Source organism: Geosmithia morbida, assembly GCF_012550715.1.
Source record: "Geosmithia morbida isolate 1262 chromosome Unknown scaffold_12, whole genome shotgun sequence".
Classification (NCBI taxonomy): Eukaryota; Fungi; Ascomycota; class Sordariomycetes; order Hypocreales; family Bionectriaceae; genus Geosmithia; species Geosmithia morbida.
The window spans coordinates 43159-70101 of NW_023336199.1; the positions used below are offsets into that span (position 1 = coordinate 43159).

Consider the following 26943-nt stretch of genomic DNA (forward strand, 5'->3'; position numbering starts at 1 on the left):
TGCTGCCGAGCGAGACTCAAGAGTCGTTACCCTATGTGTCCAACCGACGGAGGATGGAATATTACTGCTGAACACGGGGTGCTGCTTGCATCGCTTGTGTGGTTCATCTAATCCTCTCTGTGGATGTAAGTCTTCAGGCCGGATGTTCGTCTAATTGCTTCTCGTACATCGTTTTCTCGGTAGCAATAGCGTGTTCGGATCATGGTCATTTGACGGTAAGATCTGTCATGTCATTGTGGAGTAATATTATGATGGTTCAGAGTCTGGGGTTGTTCCTTTATCAGTTTCGTCTATCTTCTTCTTTTCCGCAATTATATCCGTATCCCTCTCTTAATAATTGTACTTATTCGGACGAAAGCCAGAATTGTCCGAGCGGATAAACCTGCTATCGTCTCCAAAGGAGATCACAAAAGACCACGATGATGGCAACCGGTATTTGGCGGCCATGATACCCGATATGGTTAACAGCTTTAACGGGCCCAAAAAGTATCTGTACCAATGTCCCTTATTCATATTGACCAGACCAGACTACAAGACCAGCTCACCCATGGACCATGATTAATTCTACCACTTCTACGACTCTTTCTAGTACCAGTACCACGGGGCCTGAGACAGCCAGCCACGCGCCGTTCACTTCTGTCCGTACGAAGTAGTATCGAGCAAGACGCCAGCAGAGAGGGGCGGGAAGCAAAGGAGCGGGAAGAGAAAAAAGTGAATGTACCGACAACCGCCAGCCGGTGATGGCGAGGGAAGAGAGTCCGCCCAGTCGGCTGATGAAGTTCACCTACCGTAGCATCATATACATCTTACACTGTATCACCGTGGGCAACTATGCGTACAGTATTTCCGGACCATGATTTCGTACATTGTAGTATCGTCTTACCAATTGGAGGCGACGGCAGCCCGCGGAGTCCGAGGGATAGCCCACGACCCATTTCTGTACGGGGACTCGTAACTCGCAAGCTGTATTAGATTAATTCGTGGCTTGGGGCGAAACATGGTGGTGGGAGTGAGGATTGAGGAGAAACGACTGGCTCGGCCAGGGCGGGCGGTGACTCCTCCTACGTGCTGATCGATCATAATGCGCGCATGGCCCACGGGCGCTCTCGGCTGGGGGCCGGGGGCAGGTGAAGAACGCATCGACCAGAGTCGGGGACGCAGTGTACATGTGTACGTAGGGTGAAAACGACTGGGTTTAGGTAATATGTGTGAGAAGATGGTAACTCTGACTAAGAGCTGAAAAACAAAAGGACAGAAGTAAGGTGTTGTGGTCTTGAGCCGCGGTATTCTACAACGCCGGCTGAGAAGTTAGAGGGCAATGGAAGTGTAGAGATATGTTGTCAAGTAGACGTGGCAGAGGAAAACTGGCGGTCGCAAAGCGATGGATAATGACGATGATAAAGATGATGAAGATGATGGATGCATCCATCACGGTGGTGAGCCCAGGCACGCATGTCACATGACACAAATAAGAGGGCCGACGTCGGGGGGATTCAGCGGCCCATTGGGGTGATCGGACCATTGGTGGAGGTATTCTGTTGGCAGGCCAAATGCCTCACCGTGACGAATGGGCCGCCGAATGGGGTTTAACCCACACGCGGACTGTTGGACGATTCGAGAAGATGATGCCGGCGTTGCAGCAGACCCCCATGCGACGGTGAGTCCGTGTGGGACGTGAAGAAAAAATTTATCATCCTCTGCTCTTGACTTGACCATGGCCAACAACAAGAGCAGGTCTTTTATATATGTCTTACAGGCACCCATATCAAATGGCATCTGCATCTCCCGCTTAGAGACAAAAACGTGTGGGAATAGTCTGGGTGGAAAGGACGAGAGAGTGTGTGGGGGGTTCAGGGCGTGTGGGGGGTCACATGCCCAGTAACATTCGTAGACCGTCGTAGAGACACGCCCTCTGAAAACCTTGACGACCTATAAGCACTACGTACCTCATATTTCAGGTTCTCGGTGGCCGAGAGGGGCGTTTGTAGAGCACAGAGCAGGCGTGACTGCATCCATGACCTACAACCTGTACGGAATACCTTGCTCACTCTTCCTTCTCTTCTTTGCGGGTCATAGAGGAGGCACAGCCAAGCCCAGAGGCGTTGTATTGGCCCGAGGGCCTGAGAAGGGGAGCCCTTGAAAAAGTCCTTGAACGGGCCTGTGGAAGTTGCGGCACGACTGGACAGAAACCTTTTTCCTCTGGTGCCCCCCTCCTCCCCTCCCCCCCCCCGCTCAAATTTTCATTACATAAAAGCGAATGACCTCGCTCTCTGTCTTTCGTTATCTCTTCTCTACCCCCCCCCTCTTTCCCGGTTTCTACTACTCTTACTCGTAGAGAGAGAGTGAGAGAGAGCAGAAGCGCCCGCACGCAAAAAAAAGAAAAAAAGGAAAAAAGAAAAAAGAAGGAAACTAATAGGATTGCAGACAGAGTTGAAACCTCTGACAAAGAGAATTACAGGCATTTGCGGCCTTATCACAATTGTCCCCCCCTCACCCCCGGCCATCAAGCGTGCGAGCGCCCGCTGTCTGCCCCCCCCAGACACTCTCTGCCAGGCACCTCACACCTTTTTTCCCTATTTTCCTTACGTTACCAGTCTGGCCCCGTGTCCTCTGATAGGTGCCTCGATCCTTCAACCTGCCCCATTTGTGTTGCACTCTTCCGTCTCTTGCGCCCGCAACGCCCGCAACCAGGTATTCTCAACGGGCGCACCATCTCACGCCCCAAGGCACGTTCCACAGTCGCGACATAGACGTCACTAGGCGCCCGCAACAGCAAACGCTCTTGTCACTTTTCGGCTCCGGAAACACGGACCGCCGTCGCCGCGAGCCCCCGGTCCTCCGGTTGGACTGCCTCCCCCCGATTCCGACTCCGACGGAGGATATGGCCGCCAACATGTCCATCGACAACAAGCCCGTCCCGCCGCCGGCGAACCGTCACGACGAGAGTGGCGACGAGTCCATCACCTCGTCTCCCATCGGAGATCTCGACAGGTCTTCGCTTGCTGATGTCAACCCGGCAGCCGCCGCAGCTGCTCAGGATGGCCAGCAACCGAAGCGCAAGGGTGGCCGTAAGCCCGTACGTTTTCTTCCTCTCTTCCCCACCGTGACGGCTTCAATCTTCTTCCTCGCCCACCCCACCTGAGATGCCGTCCACCGGTCATGGCGATGTTGCTGGACTTGCTTGCTAACCGCTCTCGTCCAGATTTATGCCACGTCCGAGGAGCGCAAGCAGCGCAACAGGCAGGCCCAGGCCGCCTTCCGCGAGCGTCGTACCGAGTACATCAAGCAGCTCGAGGACACCATACGCGTCCACGAGTCCAACCTACACAATCTCCAGACGGCCCATCGGACAGCCGCCGACGAGTGTCTGATGCTCCGCTACAAGAACTCGTTACTCGAGCGTATCCTGCTCGAGAAGGGTATCGACGTTCAGGCCGAGCTTCAGGCCAAGACGGGCAGCCCTAGCCTGGGCACCACCCACATGCTCCAAAACCTGGTCCAGCCACCCCCGATACAGAGAGCACTCATCAACCGCCACCACCAGTCTCGCAGGTCCAACTCGACTCTCGCCCCCAAGAGCGAGCCTGGAAACCCGCTACCCCCGCCTCACTCCATGGCTGTCGCCTCGCCCAAGAATAGGCCTACGCCTCCTTCCCACTCCAACTCTCCCACCAACACTGCCGCTTCTGCCTTCTCCCCGGCCGCTTCGGATACTCCGTCTATGCGAGGATCCGTGGCTGGTGGTCTGCCGCGACAGCAGATGCACCCCATGGCCCAGCAACATAGGCAGCAGCAGCAGCAGCAGCAGCAGCAGCAGCAGCCGCCCACGCCACGTGGGGGACGACAGCAGCAGCCCGCTCCCAATCCATCGGGGGCATCCTTCTATCCTACGCCCGCTTTCCAGAACCACATCGAGCAGCTCGGTGAGTCTTCCAGCTCCTCTTCCCGCAGGCGGAAGCTTGAACGTGGCTAACCATCCCCTCACAGAGCAAGAATATGATGCCCAGGCCGATATGGTTGACGGGGCGGATCTCGAGACACCCAATGGGTCGGGGCAATACCCCCCCTTCCCCAACGAGGGAGCTCCTCACATGCTCTCCCCGCCCTCCAACGGCCCGGCACCACACATGCCCCCACAACATGAGCCCGGTCACGGCCAGACGAGCGGCCAGCAGTACCCCTCGATGTCGTCCCTCATGGACCAGAACATCGATTGGGATCCCTTTGGACTCAGCGCAAGCATGGCTTTCCCCTCTCAATCATATCAGCTTGACCAGGCCAACATGAGGTGAAAACACTATATGCAGGTCAACCCTCATCAGAAAAAAAAACACAAACCACACCCACACAACCCCCCCCCCCTTTCTCGCGATACATATTTCCACCTGGTTTCTCAACCGGCGTTCTCGTCTTCTTTCCTGGGATAATCAAAGCGACTTACGAGTGCTATTAAAAAAAATCTTCATCTTCCCTTTATCTCTTTATCTTCTCTACTTCTCTACATTTTTTATTCAATTGTATACCAGATCACGGCCCTGGAGACTCATTTTACTCTTTCTGTCTCTTTTTTTTCTTTCAGCGAGGACTACGAAGAACGATGGCCTTGATTTCACACAACTCGGGAGGAAGCGGACATAGGCGCAGGCAGTCATGATGGTTTTTTTCTCTATCTTCTTTCTTTCTTGTTTACTATAACAGCACTTGCAGCACAAAAAAAAAAGAGTTCTGGACGGGAAATGGGTTGGTAATGAAAGAGAAGAAAGAATCTCACGCGGGACTTGAAAGAGAGATGAAGAAGAAAAGTTTTTGTGTTTCTATTTACGGAGAGTATACTACATATATCCAAGGGTTGTTTTCTTTGACATGACAGATGAAAGAACAATGCTGATCACGACAGAAGCATGACGCTTCTGGAATACAAGATATCAACACAGTCTTTTCACTGCATCTTTGGCTAGAGCTTAATCGTGAGAGACCATGTGCATGTGATCATGAATGGTACACCGGATATGGGGTGAGAGGGCATAGAAAGCACGCCGTATGGCCCATGTTTCCCCCCCTCCGTTTTCTTGAGGTGTATTATCACGGTATACCACAATGACGTCCCACGACATTACATAACCCACAATTTGCATCACCCGACATACAGTGCCAATCACAGTAAACTCGACCACAGAAAAGCCGAGACACGCACTGTCATTGTTTGGGTTGCCGTGAGCTCGGACCACAACAGAGTTCGAAAGTAAACAAACCTGGCATAGGTTCTCCTCATCTCCGCTCCCGTCCGCGCCCACCCACCCCTCGCTCTGTCGTCGCTCTCATACCTACGAGCATTAAATCTTGATATTGATCCATGCGCGCGGTTCACCTCTAACCAGTGAGGTAGCTGGAGAGAAAGAAAATACCCTGCCTCGATTATAGCCTGCTGGGTTTCACCTGGACATCATATCAAGCATTCCAACAACATCTTTCTGTTTGTTGTTCAGCATCAACCCAGACAGGCATCATAAAAAGAAGGACTGCCTAGATACCGGGGCCTTTTAACGGGGAGGGATACATTCCCAGGAGAAGACACGAAAACACCATGTCACCGCCGCGTCGACGTTCTTCGCGGCTCGCCAGCAAGGTAAGACATACTTCTCTCACTCTGTTCTTCCCTTCTCTTCACCGCACCCCTTCGACGTGTATGGGCCCTGACAGACGATCGTCGCATCACAGCAGCATGTCAGAGCCACGCCCGACCTGGCCTCTGTCGCGGAAGCCGGCGACACGACCGTGACGGAGTCCACGACGCCCAAGAAGTCCCCCGCGCCGCCCGCCAGAAGGTTCGAGCCGGCTACCCCGACGGCCTCGAGGCTGGCCCCTTCGCACGAGGAGATGCACCCCAGCAAGTGCCACATATCCACAGCGCCCGAGCCCTCGTCCGCGCTCCGCCTTGGCTTCACCGACGTTAAGCCCAGGGCCTCGTCGGGCATGCTGGTGGCCGACGGCGGCCAGGACACGCCATCGAGGCCCAGGGCCGTGCCGGCCACCGAGTTCACATTCCGCTTCGCCCAGGGCGCGTCGGACCAGCCGTTGAGCGAGAACGCGCAGCGGCTGATGAGGGAGCTCCGCGAGCAGGCCAATATCATCAAGGCCGACATGCAGGCCCAGAGGGCCCGTGACGGCGGCGACGACAACGCGGCCAGCCGCAAGATCGCCCAGCCCAAGGGCAAGACCGGCCGCTTCAGCGAGGTGCACATGGCCGAGTTCCGCAAGATGGACTCGATCGAGAACCACGCGTCGGCCTGGCGCGCCAACCGCACACCCCCCACCTCCGCGGCCGCGTCCACGCTCAGGGGGACGCCCTCCAAGTCTAACCCGGAGGCTGCCGGCACCGCCGCCAGCACCGGCAGCGCACCCGGCACGCCGTCGCCCATCAAGACCAGCCTCAAGCGCACCCAGTCCAAGGCCAACCTCGACGGCACTCCTCAGTCGCAGCGCTCCCACCGCGCCCTCAAGCGCACTTCCTCCCACGCCAGGCTCGATGACGGCGACTCGGCCCAGCCAGACGTCGACTCGGTCGGCTTCTCCGTCTCGGGCAGGCCTCGCACAACGCCCCGCGACGAGCCCGGCACCTCCTTCACCAAAAGGGTCAAGAAGTTCCGCGACGACGACACATCCAAGTCGCGCCCTATCTCGCGCGACGGCAACAGCGCCATCCCGCGCCCCAAGTCTAGCGGCAGCCTCAGCAAGACTTCTACGCCTCGACCTACGCCGTCCAACCCGACTCTGGCTCGTCTGACCAGCCCCACCAAGGCGTCGGCCGGACATCACGCCATCACCACACTCGGAAAGTCGACCGGCCTCCATTCCACGGCCACGCCTAGCAAGCCAACCATCTCGCTGGTGAAGTCGGCGTCCAGGTCTGACGTGAGGGCTGCCACTGCCGCGTCGTCGGCCCAGGCGCCCCCGCCGTCCCCCTCCCCGTCCAAGGCGGCGCAGCTGGGCCGCCGAATCATCAGCCCTAACCGCTTTCAGAGAGCTAGGTCCATTCTCCGCGGCGAGAACGGGAAGAGCGAGCAGGCGCGCACTGCGCTCCCGATGCCTGCCGATGCCATCTCCAGGACTCCAGGCCCTCCCTCCCGCTCCACCATGGCGATGGACAAGGAGCTCCCGCCGATCCCGCTCACCACACCCCGACGCAGGCTCATCAAGAGGGTTGCCTTCACGCCAGACACCAAGAGCGCGGCGGAGACGCAGAACTCACCCTCACCGCAGAAGCTCGGCGACACCCCGGCCGAGCCGGTGCAGTACCCCGCCCTCGACGCCGTGCTGGCCGAGTCCTCGGCAACGAAGAAGGAGGACATGGGCAGCTCACTCTACCCTGACCTCTCTGGTCTAAAACACATGACGGCGTTCCTGGGGGGCGACAAGAAGGCCAGCCGGGACGTCAGCGCCCCCTCTGCCCCGGGCACCTTTACCTTCCGGTCGGACCACACGATTGATTTTGTCAAGGCCTCAGCTTCCGGTTTCGGGGCGTCCCCCGGCCAAGCCAGCCTGCGCCAGGTGCGCCCCTCCACGGGCGGCCCCAGCGTGTCGATGGTGGACGTGGACACGGACATGGACATGCCCGGCAGCTTCCCCGGCGCTCCCGCCGCCGACCAGAGCTCCCACCCGGACAAGGAGAACGCCGCGCCGGCCCCTTCGCCCAAGGTCTTCCTCACCGGCGTGGCGCACGGCATAGCGAACAAGAAGCGCAGCAGGGCCGCCTCGGATGATACTGCCACCACGTCGGCTTCCGCCGCGGCCGCGGCCGCCGACGACGGCGACGACGACGGCCGCGCCGCCAAGAAGCGCAAGAACGTCCACGCGGCTCCCGAGCCGCCCAGGAAACTCTTCTCGCGCAGCACTCTCGGCGTATCCTCCACCCCCATCAGGAAGTCACCCGTCAAGAGAGGCGCGCCTCCGTCCTCGGCCGGCCGTACACCCGGGAGGATGCTTGCTTCATCGGTCTCGGGTGCAGGTGGGCCTTCCGGCACGCCCACCAAGAAGGTCGGGATCAGCATGAGTCGGTTGAATATGCTTTCCAGGCCTAAGCGTAGGGCTTGATCTGCTCACCCATCTCAAGTAGGGTTGATATGTGCGTTGCTAAAAAGGAGTGAAGACGTTTGAGATGCCCTGCGCTTTCGGTTCATTGCTGCACAATGTTACGAGGATATGAATTGCCACCTGTGTTTAATCCTCTTGGTTTTTTTCTTCTTTCCTTTTCTTGCTTATTGCTTCAAATGGGTTTCTCCTGTGTCTGTTTAAGGGGTCATATGGACAAGATGGTGTCTAGGGGGGTCAAGGGGCGTACGAGGTTCCTTTTTTTTTATTTATAATATTTCTCTTTCCCTTCTCTCTTTCTTCCGTTTTGCTTCCTTGTCGAAGAATGGTGTTGTCCTCGTAAGTAAACCACATTGGTTCTATTTCCTCTCTTGTTTCTTCTCCTTCCGATACAAATAGAAATTGAGATTCTCTTTATTTACTTCTCGCGGCTTGATTGCGTTGCCTGGTTACGAGTACCTGCAATGCGATACAAGCGTAATACGAGATACAGCTTGAGGAAATCGTACGCAAACGGATCGGTTAATATCCGGGTCAACCATACAGCTATGAGGTAATGAGACGAAGGGGGGGAGGGGCACACAAACTAGGCTGGGGGGTTAAGAATCACAGCAGCAGGATCATAAAAGGAAAAAGGGAAAAAAAGGAAATTAGTGGCGTCCTAGCATTGGAACAGCCCTAAGAGCCCAGTCATCCAACCACACAAAAAATTCTCTGTCCAATGGATTTGACAGCAGAAAACGACCACGAGCCGCGGGCCACGGCAGGGAACCCTTATGGATTAATTGACCAACCAAGATTCGTGGTAGGGCAAGGTATGATGTGTAGCAGAGTAGTAAGCAGATGATGGAAGAATTGGGAGAAGCAAAGAGGCACACGAGGAATCATCAGGTTATGAGCTATATGGAATTGAATCGAAAGATCCTACTGTCAGAGTCGACCGGAGAGAGAAGGCAGTAGAGGAAAGGGCAAGAAAAGAAAAGGCAAGGAGAGAAAAAGGCAAGAAGAAAAAGAATTGAAATAAAGAAAGCCCACCAAATGTGTCTAGAGTGATACTTTGACAGTACATAGAATTAATCATCCTAAAGCGTCAAACATGTCCGGATCCGGATGTACCCACAAAGTCACATTCTGAAAAAAAAAAGAAAAAAAGAAAAGAGAGATCAATTTTTTTTATTCCCCTCCTCTGTAAGAGTGCTGAAGGTACACAGCGAGTTAGAAGGTACAGACAGGTACTAGACAATCCCCCGCCAGCCCCCATTGCCCAACCAACCCTCTCCCTCCCCCGGCTCGTGCAGTTTTCTTCCACCTTTTTTGAAACCGCTGCATCATCACCCACACAGCTTCTACCCTTCCCGTCTAGGTCACCAATTCTCTTCCATCTCCCGGGTCATGCGATCGTGACGGCCTGGTTCTTACAACCCCCCCCTCCTTCGCCTCGAAGCTCCAAACTTGTCCGTCTGACTTTTCAAATTTTTTTTTTGAAAAGTCACTTCCTCGTCTTCTTTTTCAAAAAAAAAAAACATCTTTTACGCCTTGACGACTCGTGACGAGCAAAGGCGGCCAAGATGTCGGTCGCCTCACAGGTACGTAATTATTTTATCATCATCATTGTTACCTTCTTCTTTTCTTCACGGGAAGAAATCCATACCGGGGTCTCCTTCTCGTCTCTCGAGAACGGCGAAAAAAATAAGAAAAGAATAATAAGAGAGAGAGAGAGCGAGAGAGGGACAGAAAAAAAAGGGCAAACAAATATTTGTTGTGTGAGGGGGACCTTTTTTGGTGTGGTTCTTTGCCCTGCTCTGCTCGACACCTCAACCCTGCGTCGGATTTTCTCCCCATCCTCCCCCCCTACTCTCTCTTTTTCTTTTCTGCAGCTTCTCGAGACTCTCTGTGCCTTGAAACAGAGAAGAAATTAACACGTGTGCTTTTTTTAGAACCTTTTCGCCTACCTTGGTACGATATGATGCCTTCTTTTTCCCTTTTTTTCTTCTCTTGCCAAGACCCCGCACAGGTTCCATAAGTTGCAAAAAAAAAATCTAAAAAAAAATCTAAAAAGTCGAACCGGTCAAAGAACAGAGCAGAACGGAAGAAGGACATGCGGTGCAATTGACCAGGGAAAATAAACAGAGAGGCTGACCAGGTGGATCTTTGTGTGACGCTGCAGGCAACGATGACGATGGTGAGAACAAGCCCGCCGCTCCCGTGAAGACGGTCGAGAAGACCTCTACCCACACGGTCAAGCGCAACGCTGAGCCTACGGCTCCCGTCAAGGCTGGCGCTCCTACTTCCAGCAACCGCCGTGGTCCTGGAGGCAACGAGGGTGGTAAGTCATCTTCTCCTTCTATTCCACCAACCCCCCCGACACCATCTGCTCGTGACGTCTGAGAAGCAGATCACCCTGACTAACATGACGGCAGCCTTCCGTGACCGTGGTGCTGGCCACGAGCGCAACCAGGGTCGTTCCACCGAGGAGGTTGGCCGCGGTGGAGGCCGCGGTGGCGCCGGAGCTCGCGTCCGTGGCGGTAAGCCCTCCCCCCTCCTCTTTTCCCGTTCATTCCCTTTTCTGGACATCCTAGGGACCGAGAGACCTTAAATGGTTACAATGACGTCTTTTCGGACCCCTCCCCTCGTCATACGACGTCATATACTAACCCTGTCCAAGGACGTGGCTCGCGCCGCCCCCACGACCGTGATGACCGTCAGCCCAGGACCGGCAACCACGGGTAAGTTATATCGGTACTTTCCTTGATGAGCCTGAAATTTTATTTTATTTTTCCTGACACCATTTCACAGCGGCTCCGATAAGCAGGCTGCTGCCTCTTGGGGCGCCCAGGAGGGTGATGCCGAGCTCAAGGACGAGCAGGCCGGCGAGAGCATCGCCAAGAGCGAGCAGAAGGAGGCCGCTGCCGAGGACGCCACCGCCGAGGAGACCGTCCCCGAGGACAAGTCGGTCTCGTTCGCCGACTACCTCGCCCAGCAGGCTGAGAAGAAGCTCGCCCTCCAGGACAACGACGTCAAGATCCGCAGCGCCAACGAGGGCAGCAAGCTCGACAAGAAGTGGGCCGAGGCCAAGCCCCTCGAGAAGACGACCGAGGACTACTTCGCCGCCACCGGCGGCAAGAAGCAGCGTGAGCGCGAGCGCAAGGTCAAGCAGACCGTCGACTTCGACCCTCGCATCGTCGAGCCCGAGCGCCCCGCCCGCGGCGGACCCCGTGGCGGCGACCGCGGCGACCGTCCTAGCCGTGGTGGCCCCCGTGGCGGCGGTCGCGGCGGTGACCGCGGCGGCCGTGGCGGTGAGCGTGGTGCCCGCGGCGGTGCCAACCCTCGCGGCGGCAGCGCCCCCCGTGGCGGACGTCGTGATGGCCCTGCCCCCATCAACACCCGTGACGAGTCTGCTTTCCCCAGCCTCGGCAAATAAGCTGTTGTCAAAACGACACACAGCACACACAGAACCATGAGCGCCTGAAGTTCTCTCTCTCTCTCTCTCTCTGTCTCTGTCTCTCTCTCTCTCTCTCTCCCTCCACCTCCCAATCTATCCTCTTTCTTTCCCTCTTTCCCCCCCTCTCGTTTAATTACACTTCCCTTTTCAAGAGTCTTGTGGGAGAAAACAAACGGACAGGGACAAGAAAAGAAAGAGAAAGAGAAAAAAGAAAGACAGGCACAAAATCTCATCGGAAATAGAAGACAATGTAGGAAAAAAACCCCTAAAAACCAAAGGGCCCCCAACCTCGCAACTTTTCTTTCTTTCTGTGTGTATTTCCTCTGTGGGTGGGGGGGGGAATTTTGGCAATTAAAAAACAAAGACAAAAACAAAAAAAAAATATTCTGGAGAGTTTCTGTGGGGAAAAAAAAAGGGGGGGGAAGGGTATGAGGAAGGGAATGGAACAGCAACAGCAACATACACACACACACACACAAGAAAAGAAAAAACACAATAAAATGACGGATCTTTTTTCAACTTGTTACCCCCCCCCTTCAACTTTCATTTCTTCCTCTTTCTTCTCCTGTGTTGTGTGTAGCAATCTTGAAAAGAGGGGAGGTATACCAGGGATATGAAATGGTGGAATATAAAAAGGAGGAAGAATGGACAAAGCAAAGCAGCTTTTCTCTTTCTCTTGTCATTGCTACTTTCAGTATCTGGTTGAATGGGGTAGGGACATCGACGAGGGTCATGTCAAGTCGTGCCGCGTTTTGTTGTTGTGCCTCGCATGTCATGTCGTGCTGCTGCGCGTGTCTGTAACATTGACACTGCCCGCATCATGACTGGTATCTAAGAAGTGGTAGATGACAAGTACACGTACGGACGTGGGACTTATGCAGAAAGGTGGTGAGCTGGAAACAAAAAAGTAGATGTAAGACTGGCCATTCCTATATCTATCGAGAAATTTTTTCCTTTTCTTTTCTTGTCTTATTTTTTTTAATAAAAAAACAATTAAAAAAAAGAAACCACAAAAAGAAAACATAAAGAGAGAAAAAAAATGATAATTTGTATATATGCCTCTTGTTCTTGAAATGGAACCTCTCGATGTATCTAAGCTTTGAGAATAGTCTCAAGCTGCTTGACAATGGCATCGCCCATCTCGGAAGTCGTCGTCTGACCACCGATATCCTTTGTGCGGACGCCGGAGTCGATGGCGGCCCGGACAGCGTCCTCGACGGCCTTGGCCTCGTCGGGAAGGTTGAGCGAGTAGCGGAGCATCATGGCGACGGAGAGGATGGTGCCGATGGGGTTGACGATGCCCTTTCCTGAGATGTCGGGTGCGGAGCCTGTAGATGGGTCAGTCCTCTCGGTTACTTTTACTCTTGCCTTTATGTAGAAACACAAGGAGAGGAGAGAGAAGGAAGGATAAGAAAGAAAAAGGGGAATAGTATTGAAAAAAGAGAAAGAGAGAAAGGGTGGGTTGGGGGGGAATAGATTACGTACCATGAATAGCCTCGTAGATGCCATTGCACCTGCCCTTTCCATCGGGGATACCGCTCAGGCTAGCCGAGGGCAGCAGTCCGATGGAGCCTGGGATGACGCTGGCCTCGTCGGAGATGATGTCGCCAAAGAGGTTGGAGGTGACGACGACGCCGTTGAGGCCGGTAGGGTTCCTGACCAGGATCATGGCGGCGCTGTCGATGAGCTGGTGGGCGACCTCGAGGTCGGGGAACTCGGCGGCAAAGGTCTCGGTCATGACCCTCCTCCACAGGCGGCTGGTGGCCAGGACGTTGGCCTTGTCGAGCGACCAGACGCGCCTCTCGCCCCGGCCGCGGGCCAGGAAGCCGGCCAGCCGGGCCACGCGCTCCACCTCGGCGCGGGTGTAGGGCTCGGTGTCGTAGGCGCTGCCGTCGCCGTCGTCCTCCTTGCGGTCCCCAAAGTAGATGCCGCCCGTCAGCTCGCGCACGATGACGAGGTCCGTCCCCTTGCAGACCGAGGCCTTGAGGGGCGAGTTGTCCACCAGCGAGTCGGACGCGAAGAAGCACGGCCGCAGGTTTCCGTACGTGCCCATCTCCTTGCGCAGCGCGAGCAGGCCCTGCTCCGGACGGACCGATCCCGTGCCCCATTCGGGCCCGCCGATGGCACCCAGGAGCACCGCATCCGCCGACTTGGCCGCCGAGAGGGTCTCGTCCGATAGCGGGACGCCTGTGGCATCGATGGAGCACTGCCGATCGGGAGGGAAAGGGGAAGCACGTTAGCCGCGTCTGTGCTCTGGGTTTGTGTGTGTGTGTGGGACAAAACATACTCCTCCGAGAAGCTTTTCTTCGAGAACAAACTTGCCGATGCTGGGCCTGCTAGCCTCGATGGCCTTGAGGACCTGTATTGCCTTGTCAGATTCTTGCTGTTTTGCTATTTCATCTTTTTTTAATATCTTATTTGGTTTGGTAGTTGCGTGATTTGGTGTTTTTTTGTTCTTCTGTTGTCTGGTTGTTGTCGTTGTTGTCGTTGTTCTGTCCGTTCCCTCCATTCCTTCCAAAGACATACCTTGATACCCTCACGGACAACCTGACAAGACAACCGTTAGAATTCATCATTACTCGGGCTCGGGATCATCTCAGTTCATCTTAGGATCAGAACCAACCTCGGGACCGCAGTGGTCACCACCCAAGACGACAATCTTGTATTCAGCCATTGCGGGGGATGTTCTTTCTTCTCTTCTCCTTCTCTTCTATGTGCGTATGTGTCTTCTGTGTGCGTGTGGTGTGTGTACGTCTGCGTGCGTAGTAGGTATGTATCGTGTAGTATCTTCAGTATTTCAATCTCGATCCGTCACGTTCGATCGGGTTGCTTCGAAGGGAGAGAGAGAAGGGGTGGGGGGTGGGGTTGGATGCGATCGGTGTCGTGTAGGCAGAGGTAGAAGAAGAGAGGAAAGATGCAAAAGGACTTTTGTGACTTTTTCGGAGAAAACCAATTGGAGCTGAAGATCTCTGTGAAAAGAGACGGAACGAACCTGTTGTATTCACACAGTCTTACTCACAAGATTGCCCCGCCTGCCTTTGCTCTGACCGGCCCTTTTCTTTCGTCTTCTTTTTTTTCTTTTGCCGGTGTGAGGGAGGAAGAGGGGGAGGGGCAACTCGGCCGATGTCGGGCTGGTGTTTTGCCTTTTACGCTGTCTACTGGCCGGCATCACCACACACACGTCCTTGCTCCGTTACCATCTCTATGACGAGCCAGACACCAAAATCATCAGCACCCGACGAAGGCACCATCAAGCTGTGTGTGTGTGTGTGTGTGTGTGTGTATCACGCATCATTACAAGAATGCCAGTAGTCAAAGAGTACTTTCAAGTCATCATCTCATTCATCCCACCACGACACACCGTCCTTTGTCCTCTAACCGCTCCCATCAAGTTACGCAGAAAAGAACTCGTAATAGGAAAAAAGAAGAAGAAAGATAGAATAGAAAGACTTGTAAAGCAAAAAAAAAAAAAACGCCCATCCATGCCATCTCTCTTCACGTCTTTTCTTGTAGAATAACAACAAAACCCCAAGTCCATGTACCGTCACCGATACCAGATCTAAATGTGGTGTTTCCGAGTTTCAAAACATTATGAGGAAAAAAAAGCACATCCCTCATATCCGGCCCGTGACCGTGGCCTACCGAAGTGTGCGGGATTTCTCAGCAAGAGGAGAGATCAATCCGAGACCAGTAGGGCCGGAACCACCCCTACCATGTCCGTGTCCGTGGGCATTGGGCATGTCGGCGCAGAAGGCGCAGATGTAGACCCCTGGCTGCGTGGCCTGGCTGGCACACTGGCCGTGTTGCCACATTTCGCAGGATTCACTGCCAAGTGTCAGTAGTTGACCTTCGAAGACAGCGCATGACAGGACAGGACAGACTGAGAGAGACGAGGTAGGAGGGGGCGAGAAGGAGAAGAGAAGGAAGGGGGGGGGGGGGGGGGGGGGGGAGAGAGATCTACCATTGCACCAAGAATCCCGTCATCTCATTCCTATGACAAACACACCTCACACGCCCACCATCCATGGTCTGTCCCGTCCCAGGACGCTTGGGAGAGACTGACGAACCAGGTTGGTAGCCACGTCCTGAGTAGAATCGCAGAGACTTGCCGCCGCCGCCTGCCATCGACGCGCTCATCTGCCTATTCTCCTTGACCCTGAGCAGCTCGCTCACCGCGTCAGGACCGTCCTGGACATCGTTCATGACAGTCTCTGCGTCGTCGCTCTCATCTTGGTAGAGGAAGGGCAGGACATTGCTGCCGCCATTACCGTCGCCATTGTGGTGCAGATCCGAGGGCCCGACAGTGCTGCCGCTGCCGTTGCTCCTGTCACTGACTCTCCTCCTCGACGAGGCGGATGGGTGGAAGATGGAGCCCACGGGGCGGCGGGGATCGGGCAGGGCGAATGACGAGTTGAAAGAGTTGGCCCGGCTGGGGATGACGATGGGCTCGTCATCCGTGGACGAGGAGTCGTAGTCTTCGTCCCACTGCTGCACCTCGACGGACGAGCGGGAGGGTGGGGGTTTCCTGCTGGCGCTGGCGGCGGGGAGGACGAGCTGCGGGTTAGGGTTCTCGTGCGGCGTGGCCTCGGCGTGGGCACGGCCGTCGGCGCCGATGTAGAACTTGACGGAAGCGCGGGAGCTGGGTCGCGAGATGGATTCCGGTATGGACGCTAGGCTCGATAGACGGTGCTGCCTTTTGAGAGGGGACACGGCACCGGATGACGACGGCACGGCGTGACCTCGACCGAGGCCGAGATCTAAGCTTGGGACGTTTCTGGTGACCGATGTGGTCTGCTGCTGCTGCTGCTGATCGACTGCATTGCTGACCCGTGCAAATGACCTCTTGCCGCGCGTGTCGCTCTGGCTGCGCGGGAGTCCCGGTCGGGGAGGTGCAGCCTGAGGCTTGAGCGGGGAGCTGCTGAATGACTGGTCGGGCACGTGGCCGGTGTTCCGCGCATCTCTGGCACTGGCAGATCGGCGGAGGCCGTTGGTCATGACGGACGAGGCCTTGGCGGCACCGGTGAGGGCTGCCCCGGCCGAGCCGTCATCATTGATGGTATCGAAGCTGGAATCCACGACGGCCGTCTGTGGCCGGCCGAAGAGGATGCCTGGGTCGACGGCTGAGGCGTCGTGGCCCACTATACCGAAGGAATTGTCCATGGGCAGGGAGTTCATGGACATGGAGGTCTGCAGCGGTTGAGAGGCCGGCGCGGCTGCCCGGCCAGCTGACGAGGGCTTCGGTGCTAGGGTCCTCGTCTTTCTCGGCTGTCGCTGGGTCTTGGTCGTGTTTGTGGCGGGAGCAGGGGCAGATTGCTGTTGGGACGGCTGCTGATGCTGCTGCTGCTGCTGCTGCTGCTGCTGCTGCTGCTGTGGTGGTGGTGGTGGTGGTGGTGGTGGGGGTTGCTGAGGGAGATCCTGAAACATGTGAACCTCATTGTTCCAGTCGAAGGAATTCGAGTGGCGGTGGTGGCCGACATTCTCCTGCTGCTGGAACATGTCGGTGGGGACGAAGTCCATGTCCATGGGGATCGTCATGGCCGAGGGGTCCCAGTAGTTTTCGGGGGCAGCGGCGGAGGCCGACATGGGGTGAGAGAAGATGTCGCCAGGGCTGGCCATCAGGCTGGTAAGATCCTGAGGGTGGGATGAGGCGCCGGTGAAGTCGGGCTGACCAAAGTCCTGCTGGTGGTGGCCATGATGATTCATGCTGAGCTGGTCCGGCTCGTCGTGCCTCTGCTTGCGGGCGGTCGGGGGCGGTGTTGCCGTCTGGGTGAACCCTCGGGGCGACTCTGGTTGGAAGCTGCTCTGCTGCTGCTGCTGCTGCTGCTTCTTGCCCGAAGCCTGCCGGGGAGGATTCGGGCTCGCCAGAGGATCGCGCCGAGGGGATTTCCTTCTCGGGGTGCTCAAGAGATTATTTCGGGGGCCGTCCTTGGACGGAAGCTGAAGGGAGGAATCGACGGGGGGCAGCGGGAGGTCTCTGGAGTGGCTCGGCTTGTCGGACTCGGGCTCGGCGGAGGACGAGGAGGAGAGGTCCACATGTGAGGGAGAGGTGACGTCGCCGGAGAGGCTGTCGACGGAGTGTATGCGTTTATGGCCGGCAACCTGGGTGGGCCGGATAAAGGGATCGAATATGCCCGAGGGGCTCGGGGGTCGCCTGAGGTTTCCGGGGGTGGTGTTGAAGACGGAGTACTCCTCGGCGAATCGGGGGGTCCGAGAACCGTGGTCGTGATGGTGATGGTCAAAGGCGCCCGGGTAGAGCTGTGGTGTAGTAGAGGCGGGGCTGGGAAACGAGGCTGTGGAAGCAAGAGTGGGCGTCTGCCTGGGTGTGACGGGTGGTGGTGGTTGAGGCTCTCGTTGGTCTCTAAGACTGTATAGTTGTCGGTCAAGGAAAGGTTAGCCGAGACATTGGCATTTTTACCGGGGGGGGGGGGGAGGGAGAGTAGGGAAGAGGAACGGGACGGGACGGGAAGGGAGTGAGTGGGATGGATGGGCTTGCCTTGTCATAGCAGCAGCAACGGCAGAAACTTTTCTCCCCGTCAACAGCCTTGGATGGCACAGCAGGCAACGTGGCACATGAAGGGTTGGAGAGGAGGAAGAAGAAGGCAGATTTGCCTCCGTAGGCGAAGAGGATTCGAGGAAAGGCGGTAGGTGGCAGAAAGGCGGGAGGTTGCAGGGGTCTGGTTTGGTGAGGGGGCAGGTTGGCCTCGAAGAGGGAGAGAAGCGAAGGAGAGTCTGATGGAAAGAAGAGAAGAAGATACGGAGGAGATTCTGGTGCAGGATAGAGATGGAGAAGAGGGAGAAGAAGGAGAAGAAGAAGAAGAGGCACAATCACACACAGCACACGCACACACACAGATTAGACGAGAACGTGAGGTTGGTGAGCAGCCGGAGAGGCGACTGGAATATGGGAGGGAGACGGGAGACGGGGCCAGTCTGTTTCCAGAAGAGAAGTTCAATGTCAAGAATGTCGGGACATTACGCGGGATCGGGAGGAGGAGGACGAAGAGGGTTGGTGTTCGGGATGGTGTGTATGGCGCATTTATTTAGCTGTACGGAACAAGGAATCCGGACCGATCAGCGTCAATGTCAATGTGTCAAGCGCTGATGCTTAGAGAGGGGGTTGGTGTGGGATTGGTTTTATCCCCCCCCCCCCTTCTCCTTCCCTTTATTCGAGGGAGAGAGATGGCAAGTAAAGGGGGGTTTGAGGAGGGGGAAAGGGGGGGGATACAAGTTCTGATAGAGGGGGAGAGAGGGAGACGGAGGAAGGGAGGGAGGGATGGCATGCTAGAAATGGGGAGCATGTACTCACTTTTAAAGTCGGCAGTGGAAGGCAGGCCTCGACGCTGCTGAGGAAAGTAGCGGCCGAGGACTGTATGTCTGTCCAGAGCTTGCTGATAAGCTCGGTGGCTGTGGTGTCGAGGAGGAGGAAGAGGAGAAGGGAAGAAGAAGAAGCGGGAGATTAAAAAAAAAACTAAAACTACGACGTATAAAAAAAAAGATGTTGAAGATGGGGGTGTAAAGAGGGGGAGAGAGAGAGAGGGGCGTGTGTGCAATGAGGATGGGGTATTATTATACGAGTACTATGAGGGGCAGCAGCAGCCGTAGTAATATTAGTATGCCAATGGTAGGTAAGCTTGAGGAGGAAGGAATGGTGGAAAATTGAGAGAGATGGAGAGAAGAGGGTGAGGGAGAGGGAGAAGGAGAGAAAGTGTGCGCATGTAAATCTACAAGCAACGGCCGTCTCTGAGCCAAGCAGTTGACGCGGGGCTGCTGGTTGGGGATGGGGGAGAGAGAGAGAAAGAGAGGGAGAGGGAGAGGGAGCATCACAAGGCAGAGAGACAAGGGACGGACGGACAGGATTTATCGGTAAAACGCCGACGGCTAACTGTAATCCCGATTATGCAGGCACAAGGCACAGCACAATTACTTGGCGAGTACGGATAGTGGAATGGTATCTTGTTAGCAGCAGTACGAGTACTCCGTACTATTACTTAATATAGTACCCGGTAATCTGTCATCTGTAATCTGTAATCTGTACATCTGTACATCTGTGTACAGACTACGTCTGTTACAGACCCGTATCACCGACCGAGAGGATTGAGGACATGTCGCCGGCCACGCTCATCAATCGGTTGGATGGTCCGTTCCGGGATGCTCCTGGGCTCACACCAGGGTCAACTTTCGGCTGCTTCTGGTGCTCGGGTCGGTGTCCATTCTTTGGGGCTGGGGTTTCAGTGCTCCGGTGCTGGGTTCCGATGGGGTTATATAGGTGCTGAGTGCCTGGATCCATCAGTAGTGTAGTAACGCAGCATCGGCTGTAGTAAGCATCGATAGTGAGTATTGATACTAGTAGGTGCCCGTAGTGATTACTCCGTAGTATCATCGTCACTTACTAGTATCAACATTACCCACCCGCAATTATAGTCGCGGCAGCTCAGCTTCACCACGAGTACTCGCCATTACATATCAGTACCGCTGTAGTCGCTGTAGTCCGTACGAGGGTATAGCAGCGACACCACTCACCTGTAATCTGTACTCCGTACACGTATCGCATGCACGTAGCCTGTACAGCTACAGCTACAGTGCATCTCCAGCTATCATGCCCCCCCCCCCCCCCCAGAGTCGAGCCTCAGCTTCAACTCGACAAGGCTGGCTTCGCTCGGCCTTGACTCCTATAGCGGTTTCCAGATGGTCTAGATGGTCTCGGTCTCGGATCTTCGAGAGCATGGCCCCGTACGGCAGTCCATCTACGGGTACAGCGTGCACGTCTCCAGGTGTGTGACAGCCCTCAACCCTCCTCTGGCAGTGATCGTCGACAGCAACTCTGGGCTTCTCCGTCTCTGCTCTTGATGGTAGCCACTCTCGATAGTAAGGGGTAGTAGACAGCTAGACAGCACCTCCCTCCGTCCGCCGATCCCCAGGACAAGATACAGACATGCCCGGTCGTTGGTCTGCCAGCCAGCCAATCCGCCAAGACGCGTCTTGGCGCATCGACCGACAGAGGACCTCCCTCATCGTCTCCCCTCTGCTCGGTGCTTCGACGTTCCATCTTGCTGAGCCGCACGTGCCGGTCAGTCCCGTACCTGGCTGTCCCGATTTTGATATCTGATGAATACTCCGAGCTGATGCGGTGCAATAAACCAGACCGTCCGTGCAGCACCCGGGCAGACGACACGATGGCGTATGCTGAACAGAGTCGTGGCGACAATCACCTCTTCAGTTCCCCTTGCTGGCGCTATACCGTCCCGATCTACGCCCCACCACCCACCCCGCAACCGGGGCTGGAGCAAGACCCGCATCATCATCTTCTTCTCTTCTTGTCTGTGTCATCATTGCCATCTCTCTCTCCTGCGTAGAGAGCACTGTCCTCCTCCCTTATGGAATGATGATGCCGTCTGCTCCTGCTTGCTCGTGTGAGTTGAGGCGGTCAGACTTCTACAGGAGGCTGGAGATGAAACAGGCATGAGATACCACCTCTTCCCTTCCTCCCGTTCACCTCGACCGGAAGAAAAAACAACCACTGCCAACCACAACACGATCTTTGTCACCTATAGTCATCAAGAAAGAATTTCCGAGAAAAAAATTGCAGATGAGGAAGGAGTGAAAGCGGGCGGAGTGATCTGTACTCGCAAATATTGACTGATTCTCCGTAAAGCACCGAGCTGAGCTCTACCTACATCGAGGACCCCGCTCATGACCATTCAATTTCCTTGATGAGGCAAAGTAACCATCTCCACATTTTTTTTTCTTCAGGGGTTTAAATTGCTTTTTTTTCTTCTCTTTTTCTGAGCGTATGTGTGTGTGTGTGTCTCTCTCTCTCTCTCTCTCTCTTACCCCTCGCCCTGGTGATGTGTATTATAACCGAGTCATCTCACTGCTCCGTACCTTTTAACCTATCGGCCTACTACTTTCGTCTTCGTGTCGTATAATATACTCCATTATCGTACGACTGACCTAACCCATCAAGCCATCGCACAGGTACACTCACGCTTGCTCCAGCAACGACACTCCTGTGCTTCTCGTCTCCGCTCTTGACTGTTATATTTCAAATACAAATACGGAGTACGGGGGTGGCAAGGATTGTCACATAAAGCCTACGTACACGTATGCACCCCCCAAGACCAGAGGGCGGAAAGAAGACGTCACCCCTGAAACAGCGGCAACTAGTTGCGTGAGATGATATCGTGCTGGGGATATAGTACCAGCCCCGTAGAAATGATGCTTACGCTGTAGGTGATGAGTCGCGAAGGTGTCTGTCGGTGCTCGTGAGAGGCCTCATCACCTACAGCGTAAGCATCATTTCCACGGGTAGGCGCTCGTAGAGGCGCACATGCCCTGGCAGAAACGGAACGAGAAAAGGGATATATGCACGTATGATATTGTTTCCGAACGGTTGCTGTTACCTTCCGAACATCAACCCGACGACGACATCGGCGGTCAACACTACTTACTACCTGCATCATTGCTCACTGATAGGCAAATACAAGTAATACGTGCCCGTGATAGTCAACGCACCAACCCATGTTTGCCAAAGCAATTTTTTTATAGATCTATCTAAGTATTTTTTTTATATAAAAAAAGAAGAAAAAATGAAATGAACAGTCCACATTCATTTTCCCCTTCCATACTCTCCCATCAGAAAAGAAGAAGAAAATACATCTCCACCAGCTTTAGCTGTCCAGCAGCCCATTTGTCATCGGTCCAGGGGTACCAGTAGCAGTACCCCCAGACCCACAAGGGCAGAGGCAAGAAGAAGGAAGAATAGAATATATAAAAAAAGGGGGGGGGGGGGGGGGGGAGAAAGGACGGCAGGCCACCAGGACGAAGAGCGGATATAGAAAAGAGTGACGAAGAAAGGGAACAAATGCCCAATGACAAGAAGACGAAGAGAGAAAAGGGGGAGACCAACAGAAAACGAAATAAAAGACAGATGGTAAGAACAGAGATGATTCGAGGTATAAAGAATAAGATGTAAAAAAAAAAAAAAAAAAAAAAAGTGCAGTGGCAGGGAGAAAAACAAGAAGGGAGGAGAAACAGACAGATCGGCGGGATATAAAGGGAGAAAAGAAATCTAGTGATGTGGTGATGGGTTTTGTTTGAAATAATAATTTCCGTGGTATTTTTCCATCTGCCGTTCATTTCGTTAAAAACCGTTTCTCATCGTAGCTCGGTGTCGCCCGATTGGCTTCACGAGGGAGGAAAAAAAAGAGAAGAAAAAAAAAGGGGGGGGACCGAGAGGTCAAGAGAACAAGGCCAAGAAGCCAAGAGAAGAGAAGAAGAAAGAGGTCAGACGAAGACCAAAAAAAAAGAAGAGTCGAGTAGACCGAAATAAGAAGGAAGAAGAAATAACAAGTATGAAGTGTGTGCGTGTGTGTGTGAGGGGGGGGGGGGACGTCTTCCTTCTCTCGTACACAACAAGCCTCATGAGACCGACCCGTACACCGTCCCGTGCACCACCCTATATCATGTTGGGATACATGTCATTCAGGTACAGAGCAGGTGCCATCTGGACCTGAGAAGACATGGGCGTAGGATTGCTGTGCCTGGACCCATACGTCATAGGAGTGGGAGGAGGGACGCCGCCGCCACCGGCATGCTGCTGCTGCTGATGATGATGATGCTGATGCCCTCCCGGTGATGGGGTGACCATACCGGGAACGTAGGGGGACGAGAGTCCCGGGTGGAACTGCTGGTGGTGGGAGTGGTAGGGTGACGGCTGAGGCTGGTGGTACGGCGAATGCTGGGGTTGGTGGTACGGCGACTGCAGCTGCTGTTGGTCTAGTCGACTCGACTTGCCCAGGGGAGCGGGGGGCAGTCTGACGTTGCTGTTCTCTCGGCGTCTCTTGGCTCCGTCCTTTGCCTTGGGGTGAGAATGGCACTGCGTTTGATATGCGTCAGTCTCTCTTTTCTCTCTCTCTCTCTTCTCTCTCTCTCTCTCTTCTCTCTCTCTCTCTCTCTTCTCTCTCCTCTCCATTCTCCCGATCTGCAACCTTCGGTCGTTGAGGGTGTAGAGTGTGTGCTTACCTTGTAGGCGTGTCGGAACCAGGTGGTACCCTTCTTCTTACTGCTGACCAGGGCGATCCAGTCGTTGCAGCCTCCGCAGAGGCCCTCCCAGACGTCGGGGTTGCCGTCGGTGCGCCTCGAGTCCAGCGGCTCCTGGAAGGGGCTCCCGGTGGCGGCGCTGATGCCGTGCGAGAAGGACTTGTCGTACCAGTAGGCCGAGTTCTTGAGGACCAGCCACCTCCCCGGCTTGCAGATGCCGCACCAGCCCTCGCGCTTGTTGCCGTGGCCCCTCACCCACTTGGGCGTGTACAGGTCGCCGTCGAAGCGGAGGTCCTGCTCGCGGGGCACCATGTCCGGGTCCGACGGGTTCATGTCCTCCTCCGGCGGGCTGCACGGCTCCTCGCTCAGGTAGCCGAACAGGTCCGGCGGGTCGGACAGGTCCGTCGTGTACCGCCGCTGGTGGACCGAGCGGCTGTCGGCGTTGCTGTGGAGCATCCGGAAGAAGTCCTGCGACAGCGGCCGGGAGGGGGCCGCGCCGTCCAGGCCAGACTGCATGTCGCCGCCGACGCCGCTGCCGTGGAGGGGCTGCGAGGCCAGCTGAGAGGGTAGCTGGGACGGCAGCTGCGTCGGCAGGAGCATGCTCTTGCGCTGGACGGAGCGGGGGGGGGCTGTGAGGTAGGAGGCTTGGGAGGACACTAGACCCGGGGATGTCAGCATTTTTCCTTCTCTCTTCCTCTCTCTTCTCTCTGCTCTTTCCTTCTCTCCTTCCCTCTCCTTCCATCTCTCCCTCCTTGCTCTGCCCTCCCACCCCTATTGGGTGGGGAAGGTCTCGAGGTGTTGACGGGATGACGAAAAGACTCACGTTGGAAGGGGGGCGTCGTGGCCACGTGGGACTCGGGACCCATGTAGTAGGGCGAGTGCCTACGGTTGTTGTTGCCGGTGCTGTAGGTCCCGGTAGACCACCTCTGCCTGTTCCTCTGGCTGCCGTCGATGGAGTAAGGGGCCGAGCGGACGCTGGGGCGGGGGGAGGGCGAGGCCCTGCCGCGGCTCTGGGTCCTGACCAGCTCGGGACGGTGGCTGCCGGCGCCGTGGCTGCTGCCCGTCATGTTCTGGGCGCTCATGCGCGGGGAGGCCAGCGGGGAGAGGTGGGAGGACGACATCCACGAGGTCCTGGTCGACGCCGTGGTCGGGGGGTGGTAGTCGGACTGGGCGTCGGACATGGCGGCCGAGATGTCCTCGTAGGGGGCCATGTCGGACATGGCGCCGCAGGTGGACATGGTGAAGGACGAGCCGGAGATGCGGCGGCTGTCGACGTCGTCGTGGCTGAGCGGGTACCCGTAGTAGCCCCCCACCCCGTGGTGCGAGGTCTCGGCGTCGACGATGGGGACCACCTCGTCGCTCGTGTAGGCCGGGCCGATGGGCATGTCCGACGTCAGAGCCTGGAGGGCGTACTGGTTCTCGTAGAGGTGCTTGTGGGCGTGGAGTTCTTATCACGGGGGAGGGGAAGCAGTCAGCATCTGAGAGCCACGAGACCTGGCATGCGCATTGCCATGCCTCCTTCGACTCTTTCGAAGGTGACCATGACGATGTCTGATGAGGAGGGGCAGGAGAGGAGGAGAGGAGGAGAGGAGGAGACGCACGACCATCGAGAGAAGAGGGAGTCTGGAAATCCTGAGACGAGATCGGGCGAGATGGCGATCCGGTAGACATGGGCCCGATGGAGACGACGGAGCCGGGATCACCACCCATGGACGTCGTCGTCGGATGCGGCTGCTGCTGGTGCTGAGAGGCCAGGTCCATGAGCGAGCTGTACGAGAAGCCGTCTAGGCCTGTCGTCATAGGCGGCGTCGCAGCCTGGGACTGGGGGGTTGACGTGGTCCAGGCATTTGAGGAGGGGGCATCGTCGCTCCTGAGAACATCGTGACCTTCAGGGTTGACATGGACGGGCGGCGTGGTCCTGGGTGTCTCCTGATCTTGAATGATCTGATCGGTCCTGGAAGAGACGTATGGTCTCTGGAACTTGGACCGCCTTTTTTTTTTTTTGGTTTGCTGTGTAAGCTTGGTTGATGTTTTCCTGAAGTGTCGGGGGACTTGACACTATTGCGTGGGGGGATATCTATCCACTTACAACTTGAGATGTGCTGACTCCATAGTGTCGTTTTCTTGTTCCTTTCTTCTTGTAAGTTCGGAGAAGAGAGAAGGAGTCGGATAAATGAATGAATGAATCGATGAATGAATGAATGAATGAATGATTGATTGACTCTTTTTTTTGAGACGAAAATGACAGATTCTAGAAGAACGTTTCCGATCGACTGTTTGGAACTAGAAGGGTTGTATCAGCACCCACCACTGACAGCCATGACAAACAAACCAAAAAAAAAAAAAAAAAAAGACCGTCCGTATATCAGCCAGAGAGGAAGGAAAACGTACTCTCTTGTCTTTCTTCCTAACTTCTGGACCTTTTTATTAGGTCGGGAAGGGAAAAAGAAAAATTCGAAAAAAAAAAAAAAAAGAAGACAGAAAGGCCAGCCTTGAGATGTAGGACCGAGGATGTTGGTCGAGTTCAAGAGTTGGAGGGAAGGGGACGGGGTTTGGCGTCTTGCGGCAGTAATGTATGGCGTCGTCCAGCGTCGGTATGGTTGTGTATAGATGGACGTTATAGTTGGTGAATGATTGTGATGACAGATAATAGTAAGGACGGCCGGCCGCTGAGAACGAGAACTTGCTCGGAAGTGAAGAGTTACGGAGTAGGAGAAGAAAAAGAAGAGAGGAAAGAAAGTTAAGAAGAGGGTCCGAAGGGGCGGAGTTGTATAACAGTTGATTGGTATCGAAGGATGGACGAATAGCTGTAGCGGGAAGACACGAGGAAACGCTGGAGCAGTGTGAGTGTGAGTGTGAGTGAGTGAGTGAGTGTGTGTGTGTGTGTGTGTGTGTATAATATGTAATATGTAGGTGTAGGTGGTTGCTGCGTACGTGCGTTGCGTATGTGCGTTCCGTGAGGGGCCTTCTTTCTTTCTTTTTTTTTGTTGCTTTCGTTCTTCTCTCGTCTTCGCGGCTTGCGCAGTGTCGTACCTATAGTGGTGGTAATAATATAAAGAATGAAATAAATAAATATAATATAATATTCAGGTGTGGAAAAAAAAGAAGAAAAAAGAAGAAGTGGGCGAAAATAACAGAGTAATCAACAGAGAGCTTTCGAGGGAGCGACTATCAGGTCAGGTATAAAGTTGCCGGTGAACCGGAAAGGATGGTAAGTTGGAGGGGCAAAAAAAAAATAGAAGCAGAAACAGAAGAAGAGAAGAAGAAGAAGAGATCAAAGGATTGGATATAATGGATGATAAATAGGGACAGATGAGGACTTTTTTTTTTTTGTTAAGAAATCGAAAGAAGAGAGAGAAAGATTAGGGAGGAGG

At 55.0% G+C, this 26943-nt stretch overlaps 6 protein-coding genes across 6 annotated transcripts; 3 read left to right on the plus strand and 3 right to left on the minus strand.

Annotated features, from left to right (window-relative positions):
• Window positions 1-2893: 2893 nt before the first annotated feature.
• On the plus strand, window positions 2894-4292 carry GMORB2_2090 (bZIP transcription factor; the record flags this gene model as incomplete). Its single annotated transcript, XM_035464070.1, has 3 exons — window positions 2894-3076; window positions 3203-3923; window positions 3988-4292. 3 exons carry the CDS (start codon window positions 2894-2896, stop codon window positions 4290-4292), a joined length of 1209 nt encoding a protein of 402 aa, XP_035319780.1.
• A 1292-nt stretch (window positions 4293-5584) lies between these two features.
• On the plus strand, window positions 5585-8091 carry GMORB2_2091 (uncharacterized protein; the record flags this gene model as incomplete). The annotated part of the gene is made up of 3 exons (XM_035464071.1): window positions 5585-5626; window positions 5719-6935; window positions 7029-8091. The coding sequence occupies 3 exons, from the start codon at window positions 5585-5587 to the stop codon at window positions 8089-8091; spliced, it is 2322 nt and encodes a 773-aa protein (XP_035319781.1).
• Window positions 8092-9656: 1565 nt separating this feature from the next.
• Window positions 9657-11383, plus strand: GMORB2_2092 (plasminogen activator inhibitor 1 RNA-binding protein; the record flags this gene model as incomplete). Its single annotated transcript, XM_035464072.1, has 4 exons — window positions 9657-9678; window positions 10256-10414; window positions 10509-10603; window positions 10901-11383. Coding segments are annotated over 4 exons (759 nt in total), but the record flags the coding sequence as incomplete, so codon positions are not given.
• Window positions 11384-12622: 1239 nt separating this feature from the next.
• On the minus strand, window positions 12623-14204 carry GMORB2_2093 (3-isopropylmalate dehydrogenase; the record flags this gene model as incomplete). Its single annotated transcript, XM_035464073.1, has 4 exons — window positions 12623-12858; window positions 13016-13736; window positions 13818-13889; window positions 14154-14204. The coding sequence occupies 4 exons, from the start codon at window positions 14202-14204 to the stop codon at window positions 12623-12625; spliced, it is 1080 nt and encodes a 359-aa protein (XP_035319783.1).
• A 964-nt stretch (window positions 14205-15168) lies between these two features.
• GMORB2_2094 (uncharacterized protein) lies at window positions 15169-19351 on the minus strand (the record flags this gene model as incomplete). Its single annotated transcript, XM_035464074.1, has 5 exons — window positions 15169-15355; window positions 15594-16807; window positions 16961-17820; window positions 18837-18918; window positions 19256-19351. 5 exons carry the CDS (start codon window positions 19349-19351, stop codon window positions 15169-15171), a joined length of 2439 nt encoding a protein of 812 aa, XP_035319784.1.
• Window positions 19352-22985: 3634 nt separating this feature from the next.
• Window positions 22986-25681, minus strand: GMORB2_2095 (uncharacterized protein; the record flags this gene model as incomplete). Its single annotated transcript, XM_035464075.1, has 5 exons — window positions 22986-23405; window positions 23552-24225; window positions 24339-25016; window positions 25171-25523; window positions 25659-25681. The coding sequence occupies 5 exons, from the start codon at window positions 25679-25681 to the stop codon at window positions 22986-22988; spliced, it is 2148 nt and encodes a 715-aa protein (XP_035319785.1).
• Window positions 25682-26943: the final 1262 nt, after the last annotated feature.